The sequence below is a fragment of the Eufriesea mexicana genome, unplaced genomic scaffold, assembly GCF_001483705.2.
Source record: "Eufriesea mexicana isolate 0111107269 unplaced genomic scaffold, ASM148370v2 scaffold3653, whole genome shotgun sequence".
NCBI lineage: Eukaryota > Metazoa > Arthropoda > Insecta > Hymenoptera > Apidae > Eufriesea > Eufriesea mexicana.
In genome coordinates this window covers 536,087-551,699 of record NW_016911671.1, presented here as the reverse complement: position 1 = coordinate 551,699, position 15,613 = coordinate 536,087, and the positions used below count along the sequence as shown (strand labels likewise).

Here is a 15,613-nt window from a genome sequence, read left to right as displayed (position 1 = left end):
GGAAACTTTTCGAAATTTCTAGGTGTCTATCGGCATGGCTACAGTCTCAAGGAATTATACACATTAGTCCATAACAATCTGAAATTTTTAAAAGCAGTTTAACGGTGGTTCTTCTGCCACGCCGCAGCTCTTCCTGTCACGTTACGGAGCAGAAGAAGGAAGAGAAGAAAAGAACGCCAGAATGTGCGTGCGTCGCATAGATTTGGGTCGGACCTGCATACCTGATACTGGTCGTCCTGGTCTGGCTGAGGCTAGGGTGCCTTTTCACCGGCGTCCTGTAACCCCTTCTTGGACAGCAAATCCACCAGCCACCGCAGGCTGCAGACAGGAAGCTCTCCCTGAAGTGCTTTGACATGAATCCGTAGATGATCGGATTTATGCAGCTGAAACACGACGTGACAGTATAGCGATATCGATGACTATAGCATCGCGTGGGGATTCAAAGGTACAATAGGTGAGTGACGAGCAACCTTTGCGTCAGCCAGTGTGCCAAATTAGAAAATTTACCATTTCGTGTCTTGTGAGATTTTTACATTCGAGTAAAAGTCAAGAAGGTAAACGTCAAAAGTTGGAGCAAGTCAAAAGAATTGTCGAAGCCTTGGCAGGCTACAGATAGGCGATGAAGTGTTGCTCGTCACTGAGATAGATGGTTCAGATATCGTAGGAATTAATAAAGTAGAAAATAGTAAAAGCCTGAAATCAGGTCAAGACTAATGGTGAAGATGGTGCACTCGAATAGCTTGGTGAATGTAATTTGCCATTACCATCCTTACCCTTTACTGTCAAGCTTCTACAAGATTGTAACAAATTTGTGAACAATGATCGAGTGTGCCCTGCAAATTATGGATCATTAGTGAACGTAATAGGATGGAATTTTCTCACGGATCGTTGCACAGGCGAATTATTACGTTAACGTAGGGTTATTACATGGAGAGCATGACTCGCGTCTGGGCTATAACCGTTAATGTCCACAGACCGTACTGCAGACGGAAATAAGCGAAACGAAAATCGATAAGGAGCCACGCGAAAACGGCTCCCATTGGGACAACGATTTCGTGGAAATTAATTAAATGCTTCTGCACCTACACTCCATTCCCGTAGGACTGCGCTATAAATCGCAAGAAAACATGCAACTGAGAGTCACAGTTACACGGAGCCACGAATTCCCTCAAGTACACGGCATTTAATCGGCCGATTCTTCATAATTACGCAGATACGCTTCTGGTTGCATTTGCAATTTCCTAAATTGAACAAGGCCCACCACCTTCAGTCCTCTCTCAAACCGATTACTTAGTCACTACCACATATTCGACTAAGGATTATTTTGGAGTGTCTATCTGGTTGGAAGCTGCTCAATTTATACATTGGAACAGTAGCCAAAGGAAAGAAGAACGATGGAAAATATATATCAGTCGACCTCGAAACTTCTTCCCGACGATGTGTCGCTTCAGGGGTTAATCCATCTTCCTGAGAAAATAGACGAGAGTGGATAGCCTCGCATCTCTAATGCTCCACGTTAACTCTGCGAAGAAATTAAACGAAACAGGATGGAAAGCTATTCGAGTGCAGGAGATGAGCTTATGTATGTTCTGTCATCTCTAACAAGTGAATCTAACGAACGCAAACAGGCATATTCGATAAAGCAGAAGCCTGATAACCTTTTGATATACCTGTTGAAGTAAGCCATCAGCTGAAAGACCGTGTTGAGGTGCTTGTGAGTGTCAGCCTTCACCCGTGGCAGGATCCCATAAGCTGTGAGCATGTTGTCAACCAGAATGGGAGCCCAGCAGATGACAAATAGCACCACGACTGCCACCAGCATCTTCACCACCTGTTCATCAACAGAGTTTCATTATTCAGATCTAATTACTTTGTCGAGATGTATAATAATTCATAAGATAGCTCTCATTTATGTGGGATTAATGCTAGATAAGTCCTCTGCTGACAAAGGTCTGCTTGTTTATTAAACGACGACTCTGTTTTAATAACAAACAGATTTAAACTAAAATATTACACTATCTTTCCCTCAATCTTGGACTCTAACTCTTAAATACTCGATGTCCTACTCACTATGGTTCGACTGTATACATTCTAACTCGCCTTTATTCGTTTCCCACGCGACCTCACCCACGATGGGCCAGGTACTTCAGACACTCGGATGCATCCCTAGACTTTCGTTCATTGCTTGCACTCGACTCGGTCATAAATATCTCATTCATACAATCCATGCACACGGTCATTTGTCCGTCCTCACGCACTCCAGATATCATCCTGAATGCCCGAGCTGAAAAATGAATAATGTTATGCAAAAAATAAATAAAAGAATTTTCTAAAATTCCAGCATATACGTTGATTGAATTAGAAAATAGGACTACTTGATTGAAATGCCGTCTTCATTATATACCCCATTGTTATCGTATGGCGTTGAACTAGGGCATCCCTTATCTACTCGTTACATCCGATACGGGTCTTAATACTACTTCCTTTGCTGTCCTTCACAACTCGCGATACTACGTTAATAAGATGACCACCTAGCTGTCCTCTCGTTACCGTTAGTTTGGTGCAAATTTTACTTCCACGTATTAAAGGATGAATTATTAAATTAACCCGATATTCCGTTCCATTAAGCATATTGATCGGCACGATCTATAAAATGATAAAGGAAGTACGTGTCTCAGGGAAAGTAACTTCGTGGTTAATTTCTCCCCCCGCCCCCTGCTTCCTTCTTCTCTCGCTCTCTATTGAGTTACGACTCGAAACGATCCCTCCTTTTTAAAACTTGCCAGTTCGTCCTACATTTCGCCGCTTTTAGCCACCCCTTAAGACAAGCTGTGCTCTCTCTGGGCGAATTCCACCTCCCCGAACGTAACTTTATCAATCGATGCTAGCTACTCGAAGATTGTTTTCGATCGTGCCCCATGAACTTAGTACTCGTTCTACACTCTCCCGTAAATTAATCGAATTCGAACACAGCTGCGTATTAATTAAATTTAATTAGACCCCGTGTACCCCCGTTCCTCTCGATTACTTCGACTTAATCACCAAACGATTATCTCGAAAAGCGTTCGTTTTACTTGCGTAGGAAGTCTGTGCAAGAGGTTGTTTGTCTACCAACCCATTGGGCATGAGCGATGCTGAAAGAGAAATACGAGATGAAAGTCAGAGGAACGTGAAGCTTATAATGAAACAGTAAATTGGATATACATCATACTGAATATGGTAAATTAAAATTGCATTAAAATTATAATTTTCAAGCTTCGACTGGAAGATTGGAGTTTATGGGGTTGAAATATTGGAAATAATTAATATTTTAATCATTAATAATTAACCCTTTCGCTTCGAGCGCCGCTTATAAGCAACATCCACTCTACAACCTCTAAGTACGAGCACCCCATATTGGCGGCGACCACGTGACGACTCCTGGGTACGTACAGCTCATATATCCGGCATCCAAAACATGCTGTGGGGGGTCCTACCCCCACGGTCGTTGATGTCGACTCATCGTGGGTATCCTCGTTGGCAGTGTAGCTAGAAGGGACAGTAAGAAAAGGAGGGGATGCATTTCGTCCCGGGCCTGCTAGTGGACTCACCAATAAGGCTACCCTAGCAGGCCTTGCCTTAGACTGAGATACTATTGGAAGGTCGGGAAGTTATATATATAGAAATTGGAAATTTTCCGAGAACTTGCGAGAAAGTAAATACTCTAGTATTACTCTAGTAGCGAAGATAAGAATAATGGTCGCTACAATGCGTATACAAGTGCCATTTGTATACGATTGTTTTATTCAACACAGTAGTTATTTAACACTAGAACTACCAACCCAGTCAAAATGACTAGTCCCAGAATTTTCCTTTTTGCAATCACCGAACACATACACCTGCTTTAAGAATAAAATTGGTATCAACTCGTATTAAGAAAGAACTGTAATCAATATATTCACTCGTATTCATCGTACCGCTGAAATTACTATAATATATGTACGTTATAGTTAGGTACCCATTAAAGATCGATAGTTCTGGTGTTAAGACTTGGGAAAACCACGCGCACCGTGCATATTTCTGGCATGCGCTTCCGTTCAGTGACCGTAGATCGGTGTACTGAATTGTCAAAGTGAAAGAGTTAAAATAAAATAATAAAGGGAAATTCTTGAGACGAGAAGATACCAACGACAATTATGACAGTGAAAGAAATTATCGTCTGTCGTAATATACTCGTAATTCGATTTAACGAGTGAAATACATTGACACGTATATTGCACCACTAGTTTCACGGATGTCTCGAAGTAAAAAGAAAATTGAAGGAAAAGTAAGTAAAACACGAGGCTATTTACATAAATGGAAAACTGATTTGTTGAAGAAGTATCACTGGAAATATACGATAATTAGCATTCGAAGGAGAGTGGCAGCGGTTTGGTTAGGCAAATTGTCTTTCTGCAAACTCAAACGAACGGTAAAGCGATATTGAACTTTTATGAATTCCAACCAAGAACTTTCCGAATCAAACGAGCTTCTCAGACCATGCTTCCCGGCTGTTTTCTATTGGACAGCGTTCTCTGGAACACCGTGTAACTTGGCAGTTAAATATTCATGTACCTCCGACACCTATTGTACTTAATTATCTCTCTACTATCGCAGTGCATCGCTGCATCGCTGTGTTCACGCTGATCGATCTCTTAACAACAGTTTCTAACTTTTAAATGACAATCAAGAACCATGGAAAATTATAATTATAATACAGAATTATAAAATAAGAGTGGATAGAATATATAACAAAATATGAGAGATGACAAGCAGAGAAATTTTTTGAAAATGAAATAATTCGATTAGGGAGGTAATAGTGCACCGGATGTATAGAAAAATAATGAAATTACATATAGTTGTGGGAGGTTCTCCCTTACTGTTGTTATAGTCAGCTGGTCAGACAGGCATCCTCGGTATTGATGGTGATGATGGAATGTGGTGTTGGAAGGGACAAAAGAAAAATAGAGGGGTGCATTTCATCCTGGACCTCACCAGTGGATTCATCAGTAAAGCCCAAAAAAATTTTTTTTATATGTATATAAGTAAATAAGGTCCTGCCTCAGATAGGGATACTATTATATGAAGATATAAAGTCTGGAAACATATAGAAAATGGAGGGTTTACCGAGGACTTGGGAAAAAATCCTCGAACCTCCTTAAACCTGGAACCCATCTACTAGCGAGGGTGAGAATGATGCCGCCACATAGCAACTATTCGATATATTTCATCCACAAAGGGTTAAGACTGTCTATATCACCCCTGCCTAACCTGATCTAAATTCATCCCTTAAAATCCTCTTACAATAAATACAGACGAAAATAATTCGCTATTCACTCTTGTCATCTATCATTTATCGTTGACAGCCAACGAGAGAGAGTACTTCGAGCTACCATCTGTACATCCCCATAATTCTTTCTAACCTGTCTTATCGTTCGGGACTCCTCTTCCGTTTGGCCATCTTCTCGATGAGCTCGACGATTATTCCGCACACTGTGCCTCTGCGTCATAGGTATGGATTCCGCGTCCACGTTCGTCGGAGTCACCCTGTAACATCGAAGAAAAAGGAATGAAAAAGAAAGTCTGAAGATAAGATAAGAAAAATGAACTCTGGTTTGTCCGAGTCAATTATATATTTATATATTTATATAGTTAGTTAATATTTTCAACTATTTTCTTTTTTGGCACGCAAAAGTTGTAAAAGGCGCAAAAGGTCGATTACCTAACTTCAAAGCACTACCAAAAATTTTCTCTTCGATGTTCTTATAGTCACGTTCGTACTGAATAGAATGGACGTTTGTTTGTCCACTTCGGAAAAGAAGAACAGCGGGAATCGTGACAACCATGCAGACATGTTCAATTAAAGGGGCACTACGAAACTAGCTATATCTTCGACAATTTTCAATATTTTTTTATAAAAAAAATGGTGTATACTCCTTAAATATAGATCAAAACTATGCCGTAAATCCCAAAACAATTGTCTTTATGGTTCTCAAAAAAAAAATTCTAAATAGCACCTAAAATATTGACCTCTAGACTAGAGTACCCTTTAAGTCTACGATACTGTACGAACGAATCGCGAATCCATAAATTCTTCGCGATTTGTGGTAAAGTGGCAATTAACCTTCGCGAAAGACACCCTCTGCCGAACTTATCGCGTTTCCATGTACTCAGAGTACTCCCACGCCCGCGAGAACGCTTTGTTCCGCAATTTTTCGGCTGCAATCCGTTTCGCCTTTGTAACCAGGGGAACACAGATCGCGCGTGTCTCAGGGCCCGTTCCGGATCTCAAAATTACCACGGATTTCAAGCGCGGCTTTAACGTCGAATTACGCGACCGATAAAGCGACAGAAATAATCGTAACTCGTCTGGCTAGGCACCGAGATACCAGAGGACAGAAGCGGTCCTGTGCTCCCTGTACCGGGGAAACAATGCGCGTTACAGTGACTTTGAAGGACGGTATTGCGAGGGTGACATTAACCCTTTGGACACGAGTGACGACGATCAGCTGCTGGTTTACTAATGTAATTCGAATTGAGAGGCAGAGACGAAGGTAAATATATTATTATTTAAAGTAATTTAATAATTGATATCTGGAATATTGATATAAAACAATTCTGTATTAATAAATTTTGATTTGCGATGTTTTTTTACGTTAGGGTGAAAATTTCGATTTTATGATAGAAAAGATTCGAATTGTTTCTGCTTTGTGACTAAATAGGGTTAATTTCCTTCGTTTGCGAAGGGTTAAATCGTAGACTTTAAAATTGAGACATTGGTAAAATAAAATGAAGACTGGAAAATGAGAAAGAAAATATATTTCTTCCTGTTGATAGACTGGTTCTTTATACAATTACCGTGGTTAGAGAATTAATTGATCAAGTTTTAGGAATATTTTGAGGAAACTTGGGATTTTAAATGAAAGAAAAATGTAAATACAGTGTCTTTTTTCTTCAATCGTAGAAAGAATAAATAATACGATAAAACAAATGGCCAGAGATTAATTCCTGTTGAAATATATTCAATTCATACTTCGCGCCTTGGAGAGTTCTCACAACGTGTTGGCAACACTCGAAAGTTACTATATATTATATATTGTGAATGTTGGTGGGCTTTAGTATTTGGTGTTCAGTGCCCACATGCAATAGAACTATAATAAAATCGGTATCAATCGTTACGAATATACGGTTGTATTATTAAGAATCTGTTTCACCTTCCACCTCCTATTATATTAACAATTCCTTTACGATTTTTACCGTTTCAGTAGTCCCTGTGTTTTAAGAAAATTATCTCGAGCCACGGGAAAATTTGTATAATAAATAATACGCTGCATAAAATAATTTCGAAATATACCTAAAAGCTGAGAAATATTATTATCGCCATAACGAGCAGGAATTCTTCCTTCCTCGAATACGAGACGGAGGATCAAAGAGAGCTTCCGAACTATATTTACGAAGATGCAACACGATGCATCGACATATTTGCTTCGATTTTTAAATCGGGAAATTTCCACAGGACTACTCTGCAAAGCGTGTTTGCCTTTCGATCGTGGAAAAAAGAGTCTGACAAGTGTAACATAGGCGTACACAGAATTCCAGCCACGTATATCTGCCGAATAGATCGATACGCGAAATGCGTGGCGAAAATTGCGAAAAGGAAAATTTCCCACTGAGCAAATTGTACAAAGCGTCGAAATTTACCGTGAAACCGATAAACGAAAATGTCCAATAAGACTGAAGCTACGTCAAAGATTACGTGATCGTTTAATAATTAATATTTCGTATTCATAGATTATTCACGTCGCGTAATGTTCTACGGTTAAATAAATAAATACTAAATATTACTAACATAACGGGTGACCCAAAATTCACGCAGAGAAGAATTTTAATAGAAAACACGGGTTGTTTAATTAAAAATTGTAAATATTGCTGGACAAGGAAACCGTGTTGTTCTTTCGCAACTATTTTGAATTACCCTGAACTGTCAACTGTCACGCTGTATTTTATTTTCGTTGGCAACACTTTACCGAGCAAATGGCGCAAAATTCAAATCCTGCGTGAATTTTGGGACACTCTATTTCACGGTGCAAGTAATTACACGCGGCACAACGGAGATAAATAACGAGAAGCAAAGAAAAATACGGATCATAAATCACGAATGAGAGTTACAAAGCTGATTATGAAGCTTTCGAGCAAATAACGCATTCTGATTATTAGCCGGCAAGTAATTCCGGTGAAAAATGAATGGAAAATAAAGGAGAGGGAAAACAATCTGGAAATATGCATGGAAAAGCTGTATATATGGCGAAAGCCGTGCGTGGAATTCACAGAATCTAAAACATAAATGTTTTATGAAATTAAGCTTCGATTGTAATCGAGTGCAGTCGATCGTGACCGCCGAATTTTTTACGGAACAGGTATACAGTCTACTATAGAAGGGTAGAAATCGATCTGAATTTCAATTTTTCCTAATCTCCATCGGCGGATAATACGACTAAAGTCCTCGATTAAATCGGACCAAGGATAATCGAACGCGTTGTCAGCGAAATTCATTGTATCCTGATCTCCGCGAAAATAAATGCGAATATATGAAAATCGTGAAAATTACGACCGACAAAGGGGGTGAAATTTTTTATTAAAATCGAGACAATTCGTTTAATCTCTGAACTAAGTGAATTACGTGGGAATCCTTCCCCTCCCCCATGGTTGCTGGGGTGTGTTTAGCCAGGCATCCTCTGATTTTTCGGTGGTGCTAGATGGATGAAAGGGAAAGAAAGGGATGCTTCGTCCTGAGCCTGCTAAGGACCCTAGCCTTACCACCGAATAAGGTCATAACACTAGGCCTACCAGTGGACTCATTTATGGCGGCATCATTCTCACCCTTGCAACTAGATGGATTTCAAGTTTAGGAAAGTTAGAGGATTTTCATATAAATTCTTAGTAAACCCTCCGCTTCTTATATATAGAATTTCCAAATTTTCCAATAGTATCTAATAGTAATATCTAATAGTAATATAGTATTAGGGTCTACTAGTAAAAGTTCACTAGCAGGCCTAGTGTTATGACCTTATTCATCGGTAAGGCTAGGGTCCCTAGCAGGCTCCCTTGTATTTACATCCTTATTTCAGTACGAATGGGAAAAATCGGTGGAAAAATACCGTTCTGCTTCGAACGAAGCAGAGATTCCTCGAGACAGGAAGGAATAAAAGAGATACGAAGGAACTTACGTGCGTCGAGACGTCATGTGGTATCGACGTTTCATGACTCGCCAAATCTCCCAACAAATGGCCGTGTAACAATACGCCATCACGGTTAGGGGTAACACCAGGACCAGAACCAGCATATAAACCTCGTGTGCACGCCATAAAAGTCCAGCTTCTGAATCACGCACGCACCAGTAAGCAATTACCCTCATTCCAACTTCCTTGTGCGTCTGAAACAAAATTTCACATCCACTTTTAACACCTTTTCCATTCCATAATTACGAATAATAATATACCTTTATACAACAATCAAAATATTCCAAATACCCCACATTATCCAACTTTCAGCAGGTGTTCATGCAGTAATTACGAATAACATCGTATTTATTTTTAAATGATCGTCAAAATACCTCGAGTATCCCAAATTTTTCGGCCATTTTTATCAATAATTGCTTACAATATCGCACTATTAAATAACAATATAAACGATTGCCAAAGAAACTCGATTTCGAAGAACCTCTTAACCCTTTGCACTGAAAATTATTTTTCAATTTTTTTTGTTGCCAATAACTCCCTGCCAATTTAAGTATTTTATTTGAAATTTACTTCACTCGACAGTTCCTCGACTGCCACTTATTTCAAACAATTTTGTTTACTGCTTATATTAAATATAGTAAATTATCTCAAAATTGTTATAATTTATATTTTAAATGGAAGTAATTCGAGTAATTACTTATTCTCTATTTTCTCGTTTAGTAAATAAAGAATGAAAAACCGTGGAATACAACTCGATATAGTTGTTATGACAAAAACTGGTGTCGAATCACACTGGACAAAGGAGTGCAATGGGATAAGTCTCTTAAATCGTACGAAACGCGAGTCTATGCAAAGGAAACAAGAGTATCAGTTGCGTTCAGAACCCTTGCCAATTTTATATCTGTTTATACTGGAATACTGAAAATTCCTCTCGGGGGCGGATTTCTTCGAGATCCCTGGAAAGTCTTGACCCGATGCGATTCGAAAGCTGGAGAATCTCCGTTCTCGCGTTTCATGTGGCGGATGTAAAAATATTTATTAAATTATTTGAAAAATTCCCCAGAAGCGAGGATACATTTCTCCGGGTCGCGCCCTCTTTCATCCCTATACGCGCGCCATTTACTCCGCGAGACGCGTGCATGCCATTAATTCTTTCATCTCTTTGTTGCCCGCGGCATACTCTTTTACACGGAGACACAAAGATTCCGTCGCAAACTCGCGAGTTTCGCGTTTTAATTAATCTCGCGATTCGCGAGGCTGCTGCGCGTAGAAACGCGCCCCAAAAATGTGGAAGAAATAAAATGGTGGAAGAGGAAGTTGGATGACATTAATTGGGAAGGATTAGGAACGGTGGATGACGAATTTGTGGTAATGGTTAACATAGATTTTGAATATATATATATGTGTTGATGTAATAAAGGAGCGATGTTTGTAAGTGTTGGAGCAGCTAACTGTAAACAAGATATTGGTATGGTAGGAAACGATAATTACGTGATTAGGCTGATTAGATGGCACACGACATCGATGTAGAATTACTGTGACTATTGTTATTATTCTGGAATATTCTCTCCCAGGAGCCAATGACTCATCCTAGCTATGTAAGTCAGTCGTGTTAGAGATACTAATATAGCAAAATTCGCTTTACAAATATATACATATACCAATCCACTGCCTAGTTACTTTAACAAAATTATAACAGTAAGAAAGGGATGAGTAGGGCAAGTATGCATGGGATGCCAATATGTAATGGATTCAGGTTTTTGTGATAAATGAGTATGCGTGTAATGATTGAGGTGTTGCGTGAATTGTATGTGATGTAATATATGAAAAAAGAAAGGAAAAAAAACGAGAGTGATTTGGCATAGGTCAGTTGCAAATGAGTTTTGAGGAGTTTTTGAGGAAAGTTTCAGTCACCATTTCATAAAATTTGGAAGATCGACATTAATTAATATATCAAATTTAATGTAATGTAACAGTGTGCGAAGAATCGAAGTCAAATAATTCTACAATTCTTTATTTACTGCTCAAAAAAGTATCGTCAATTTTTCAGTAGAGAATCTTCGAATTTCTACTCTTCTCTAGCCAAAAAAACGTCGAGTGCAAAGGGTTAATAGTGAGAAGAGGTGCAACCAGAGAGATTGGGCATAGGTCAGTTATAATTGAGTTGCAATAGTGAAAATAGGAGTGAGCATTGCGAGGAATTAATTAGATTTATACTTAATATTTGCGTTTGATCATTTGGTGTAATTAAATAAAGAATTGTTCTTATTGTTATTGACATTTCATCTACCACTAACAGAGTTATCGTTAATCCAGTCGATCCTAAATATATCATTATTGATCATCATCAATGCCACTGTGCGAGAGAGAATATTTATCTATTTAATCCCTTGTGTGACCCTCCACCCTCAACCCTACATTATTAACATCGAGGCAGGAATAGAAGGAATAGGAGAGCTTGGGTTGATGGAAGCTGATCTATCCGCGCGATTTCGTTCGATTTTCCGACTCCCTCATGGGTACTCATGGCTTCTGGGAAAAGTAGTCTTATAAAGGAAGGTCGAAAGGATGCGAGCCGACTTTGCCAGTCATATTTCCTCGGACTCTGCATATCTATACGAGCCAGCGATTTCTCTAAATAGAGTATTGGAAATCGAAGTTCCTGAAAACACCATTCCTGTGCTCCTCCTGTTTGTTTTCCTCTGTGTTTGAGATTCTTCTATGAACCGAGTGAAAGAATTTGAATAGGGGATAAATAAGAATGGTAACTGACAGGTTCACGGTTTCCAGACAACACGGTACGAATTAATAGCGTTATAGGAAATCTGACTGTATTCAGAGTCAGCGTTTAGAGAATAGAATAAATCACAAGAACAAGTCACTTTCTATATTGTGGTATTACGGGATGAAGGACCTCAAGAGGGGTAGCAGAACGAATGAGCGAGTGATCTTACAATTAGTTCTAAATGGGTGCATGGGAACGCTTGGGTCGCTTTTCGAAAACAAAAGACAATAAACAGCGGCCTCGAGCTTGGCTCGAGCGTTCAAGGTGATATCTGAAGTGTATGTGGAAGGACAAATGACCGAATGTAAATTCATTATATGAGCGAGATATTTACAATTGTACCAAGGGCGAGCAACGAACGAAAGTTTAGAAATGCGTCCGAGTGTTTCAAGTACCTGACCCAAACCGAGGAAGAAGTCACATGGGAAATGAGTGATCGAGAAAGAAAGACTGTGAATGAAGAGGGAATGTTAGGTTTAATCCTTTGCAAACTACGGTCATATATGTGTTTTACGTAAACGCATCGCTATGGCCACATATGTTTAGAATTTGACATCTTGGAGTGCTTATCAACGAAAATAGAAATTAAGCAGAAATGTGCACTGGAAATTTGAAATGCCTATCGTGGCAGCAACTCGACTCCATGGTACGGCCAACTTCGAACCGTCTCGACCGCAGGGGTACAAATAAGGGTGCAAGGGTGCAGGCGAGGCAGTACGTAAAGGGTAGGTAAAGAGTCGAGTGTAGGGAGTTTAGTGAATCATAGTGGGAATATATATAGAGTGTATATGATCACAATAGAGTTCGAAAATGTAATAAGAATTATAAAGAAGAAGACGCCGTATTTGAGTTCGAATAAATCTATTTTTGTTACAGAAAGGTGTCATTGCTTGTCAAACCAGGAGATCTTTGTCTGCAAAGGGATTATCGAAGAATATTGGAGGACAAATTGGAGGCTAATCCTACGATATTTTAATCGCGTTTATTCTATTACTCACTCAACATTCGTACGATAAATAAATTTTCTTCAAAATATCACTTACCTGCGTGAAGATCATGGGGATACCAAGAAGGAAGGACGCCACCCAAGTAGTAATTACTATTTTGCGAGCCTGGCTTATGGTGCACGTGTACTGCGCCCGCATCGGATGGACGATAGCGTAATACCTGAAACACGAGTGGAAATTTCAATTAATTCACCGCTGTTCGACAAACCAACCCGCATCTGGTGTCACATATGAGCCGTTCATTGCACAAATTGATTAACTCCATAAAACATTTTTATTTTTATTTTTATTTCCATGTTACTGGAAGAGTCAATCGATTTGGCAAGTGAAAAAAGTAATAAATTTAAATTTGACTAAATTTTACTTAAATTCTGATAAGACGACCCTAAAAAATTCACCGTTATCATTCACGGCTTGCTATTGGAAGAGTCAATCGATTTGGCAAGTGAAAAAAGTAATAAATTTAAATTTGACTAAATTTTACTTCAATTCTGATAAGACGACCCGAAAAAATTCACCGTTATCATTCACGGCTTGCTAGTGCATTTGAGTTGCATTATTGCAACGATTCACATTAGAGTATGGAGTTAAAGTGACCTCTGAAATAAATTATTTATTATTCAGGGGCCAACAAATTTTTGTCGTTTAATGGTGTTGATCTTAATTATCAGGGAAAGTTATTATAAATATAAAAAGTTACGACTATACCAAGTGCTTTGACACTTAAATTTAAGATTTTTCACAAAGTGCAGTTAATCGATTTGCGCAGTGAACGGCTCATATAGCGAGATTAGCGAAACAACTCAATCTGCTATCGCGAGTCTCCGATTATTCGATAGAAACCCGAAATTTCTCGCAATGGATTTTCACGGGTGATTTTTAATCACACGGGTTGTAAAGCAACGCGTCGTCAAAGAGAAGATGAGGAAAATGATCGCGCGTATAAAGAGGGACGATGAAGCAGGCTAACGACGTGAGGAATCATAACGAACGTTTCGTTTTACGGTTACGATTCTCGACACTTTTCCGTATTCGTTTCTTTCTCTATTTTTCCTCTATCTCTTTCCTCCCCGTCGTGCTGCAAATTCTTTGTTCACCGTTTACGCGATCAACCGCGTGCACTAGGATTTGAGTTCCAATGGCACGTGCCATTGTCAACACCAGAGTCAATCACACGTCGAGCCAAGTCGTCCGAACGCGACGAAGAATAACACGCAACTGAAACAGGAAAACGTCGACGAAAATTAACCTATAGCCTGACCCGTGGTGTTTACCTCAGGACGTAGCTACATACCATAGCTCTTATAGCAGTGATACCCGTGTTTGGCACGATTCTTGAAAGATATTTAAAATTATTTCCAAGGAATGGTTAAAAGTACGATAAAATTTATCAGCCGCGATATTATTTAGCCGCGATAAAAATATAGAAAGGCAGGGATTATGTAAAAATGGCATCAAAGAGGGTAAAAATACAGCAGATTTTTTATCGACAACAACGAAAGATATTTAAAAATACTACCAAAAAATATTAAGAAATGCGACAAAATTTGCCACTCTAAAGCATGTCGCTACAAAAATATAAAAAGGCAGGGATTATTTAAAAATGGCATCAAAGAGGATAAAAATACAGCAGATTTGTCGATCAAAAGAGGCGCGGTAACGACAGCAACGAAAGATATTTAATAATACTATCAAAAAATATTAAAAAGTGTGAAAAAATTTGTCACTCAAAAGCGTGTCACGATAAAAATATAAAAAGGCAAGGATTATTTAAAAATGGCATCAAAGGGGGTAAAAATACAGCAGATTTGTCGATCAAAAGAGACGTGGTAACAACAGCAACAAAAGATATTTAACAATACTACCAAAAATATTAAAAAATTGTAAATTATTAAAGAATGTGACAAAATTGAATAAAAAGGCAGGAATTATTTAAAAATGGCACCAAAGAAGAAAGCTACAGATTTATTGGCAGAAAGGGACGTAATAAGGGAAACGACAAATATTTAATAACAGTACCCAGAAAAGATACGAAAATACAACTCGCTTCCTTTTCAAGTAATAATAAGAGAAGCGAAAAATATTTAAAAACGGTACCTGGAAGAGACACAAAGAAATAACTCGCTTCCTCTCCAACTGATGCTCAGAGAAATTGGAAACGAAATTTTCTTTAAAAGTAATAGAGATTTCTCGCGAAAGTGTGTTTCAAAAGGAAGCTTATTTCTACGCGGATTAATTATTCCCCTATCTTTCCGTGTGTGGACATACGGGAGTGTCGATCGTCGAAAAAGCACGGCTTCGCGGTGAAAATAAATTTCCCAGCTGAGAAAAAAACTCGTTGAGTGAAATCGGCTTTCCCAGGCGTTAAGTTGTCGTTGAGAAATGAAAAACTAACATTTTCCACTCATGCGCTCGAGTAATCCCGACGAAGATTACTAACCGAATCTCTCCACTATGATTATCATAAAGAACCCCTAACGACCAATTTCCACCACCAATATCGAAATCGGTGCTATCGTTATCAAATAAACGTTAATTGCAACCCTCTCGCCATATAGGGTGGC

The 15,613-nt window shown here is 38.9% G+C and overlaps 1 protein-coding gene across 4 annotated transcripts in view; it reads right to left on the bottom strand.

Annotated features, from left to right (window-relative positions):
- Positions 1-15,613, bottom strand: part of LOC108551115 (pyroglutamylated RFamide peptide receptor) — a 77,577-nt gene that overhangs the window by 2,804 nt on the left and 59,160 nt on the right. For all 4 annotated transcript variants that reach the window (XM_017905146.1, XM_017905147.1, XM_017905144.1 and 1 more), the window contains exons 5-9: positions 13,086-13,209; positions 9,246-9,451; positions 5,442-5,565; positions 1,671-1,831; positions 222-383 (exon numbers count right to left, since the gene is read on the bottom strand). In XM_017905146.1, coding sequence (XP_017760635.1) covers positions 222-383; positions 1,671-1,831; positions 5,442-5,565; positions 9,246-9,451; positions 13,086-13,209 — 777 coding nt within the window. The remainder of the gene's footprint in view (positions 1-221; positions 384-1,670; positions 1,832-5,441; positions 5,566-9,245; positions 9,452-13,085; positions 13,210-15,613) is intronic.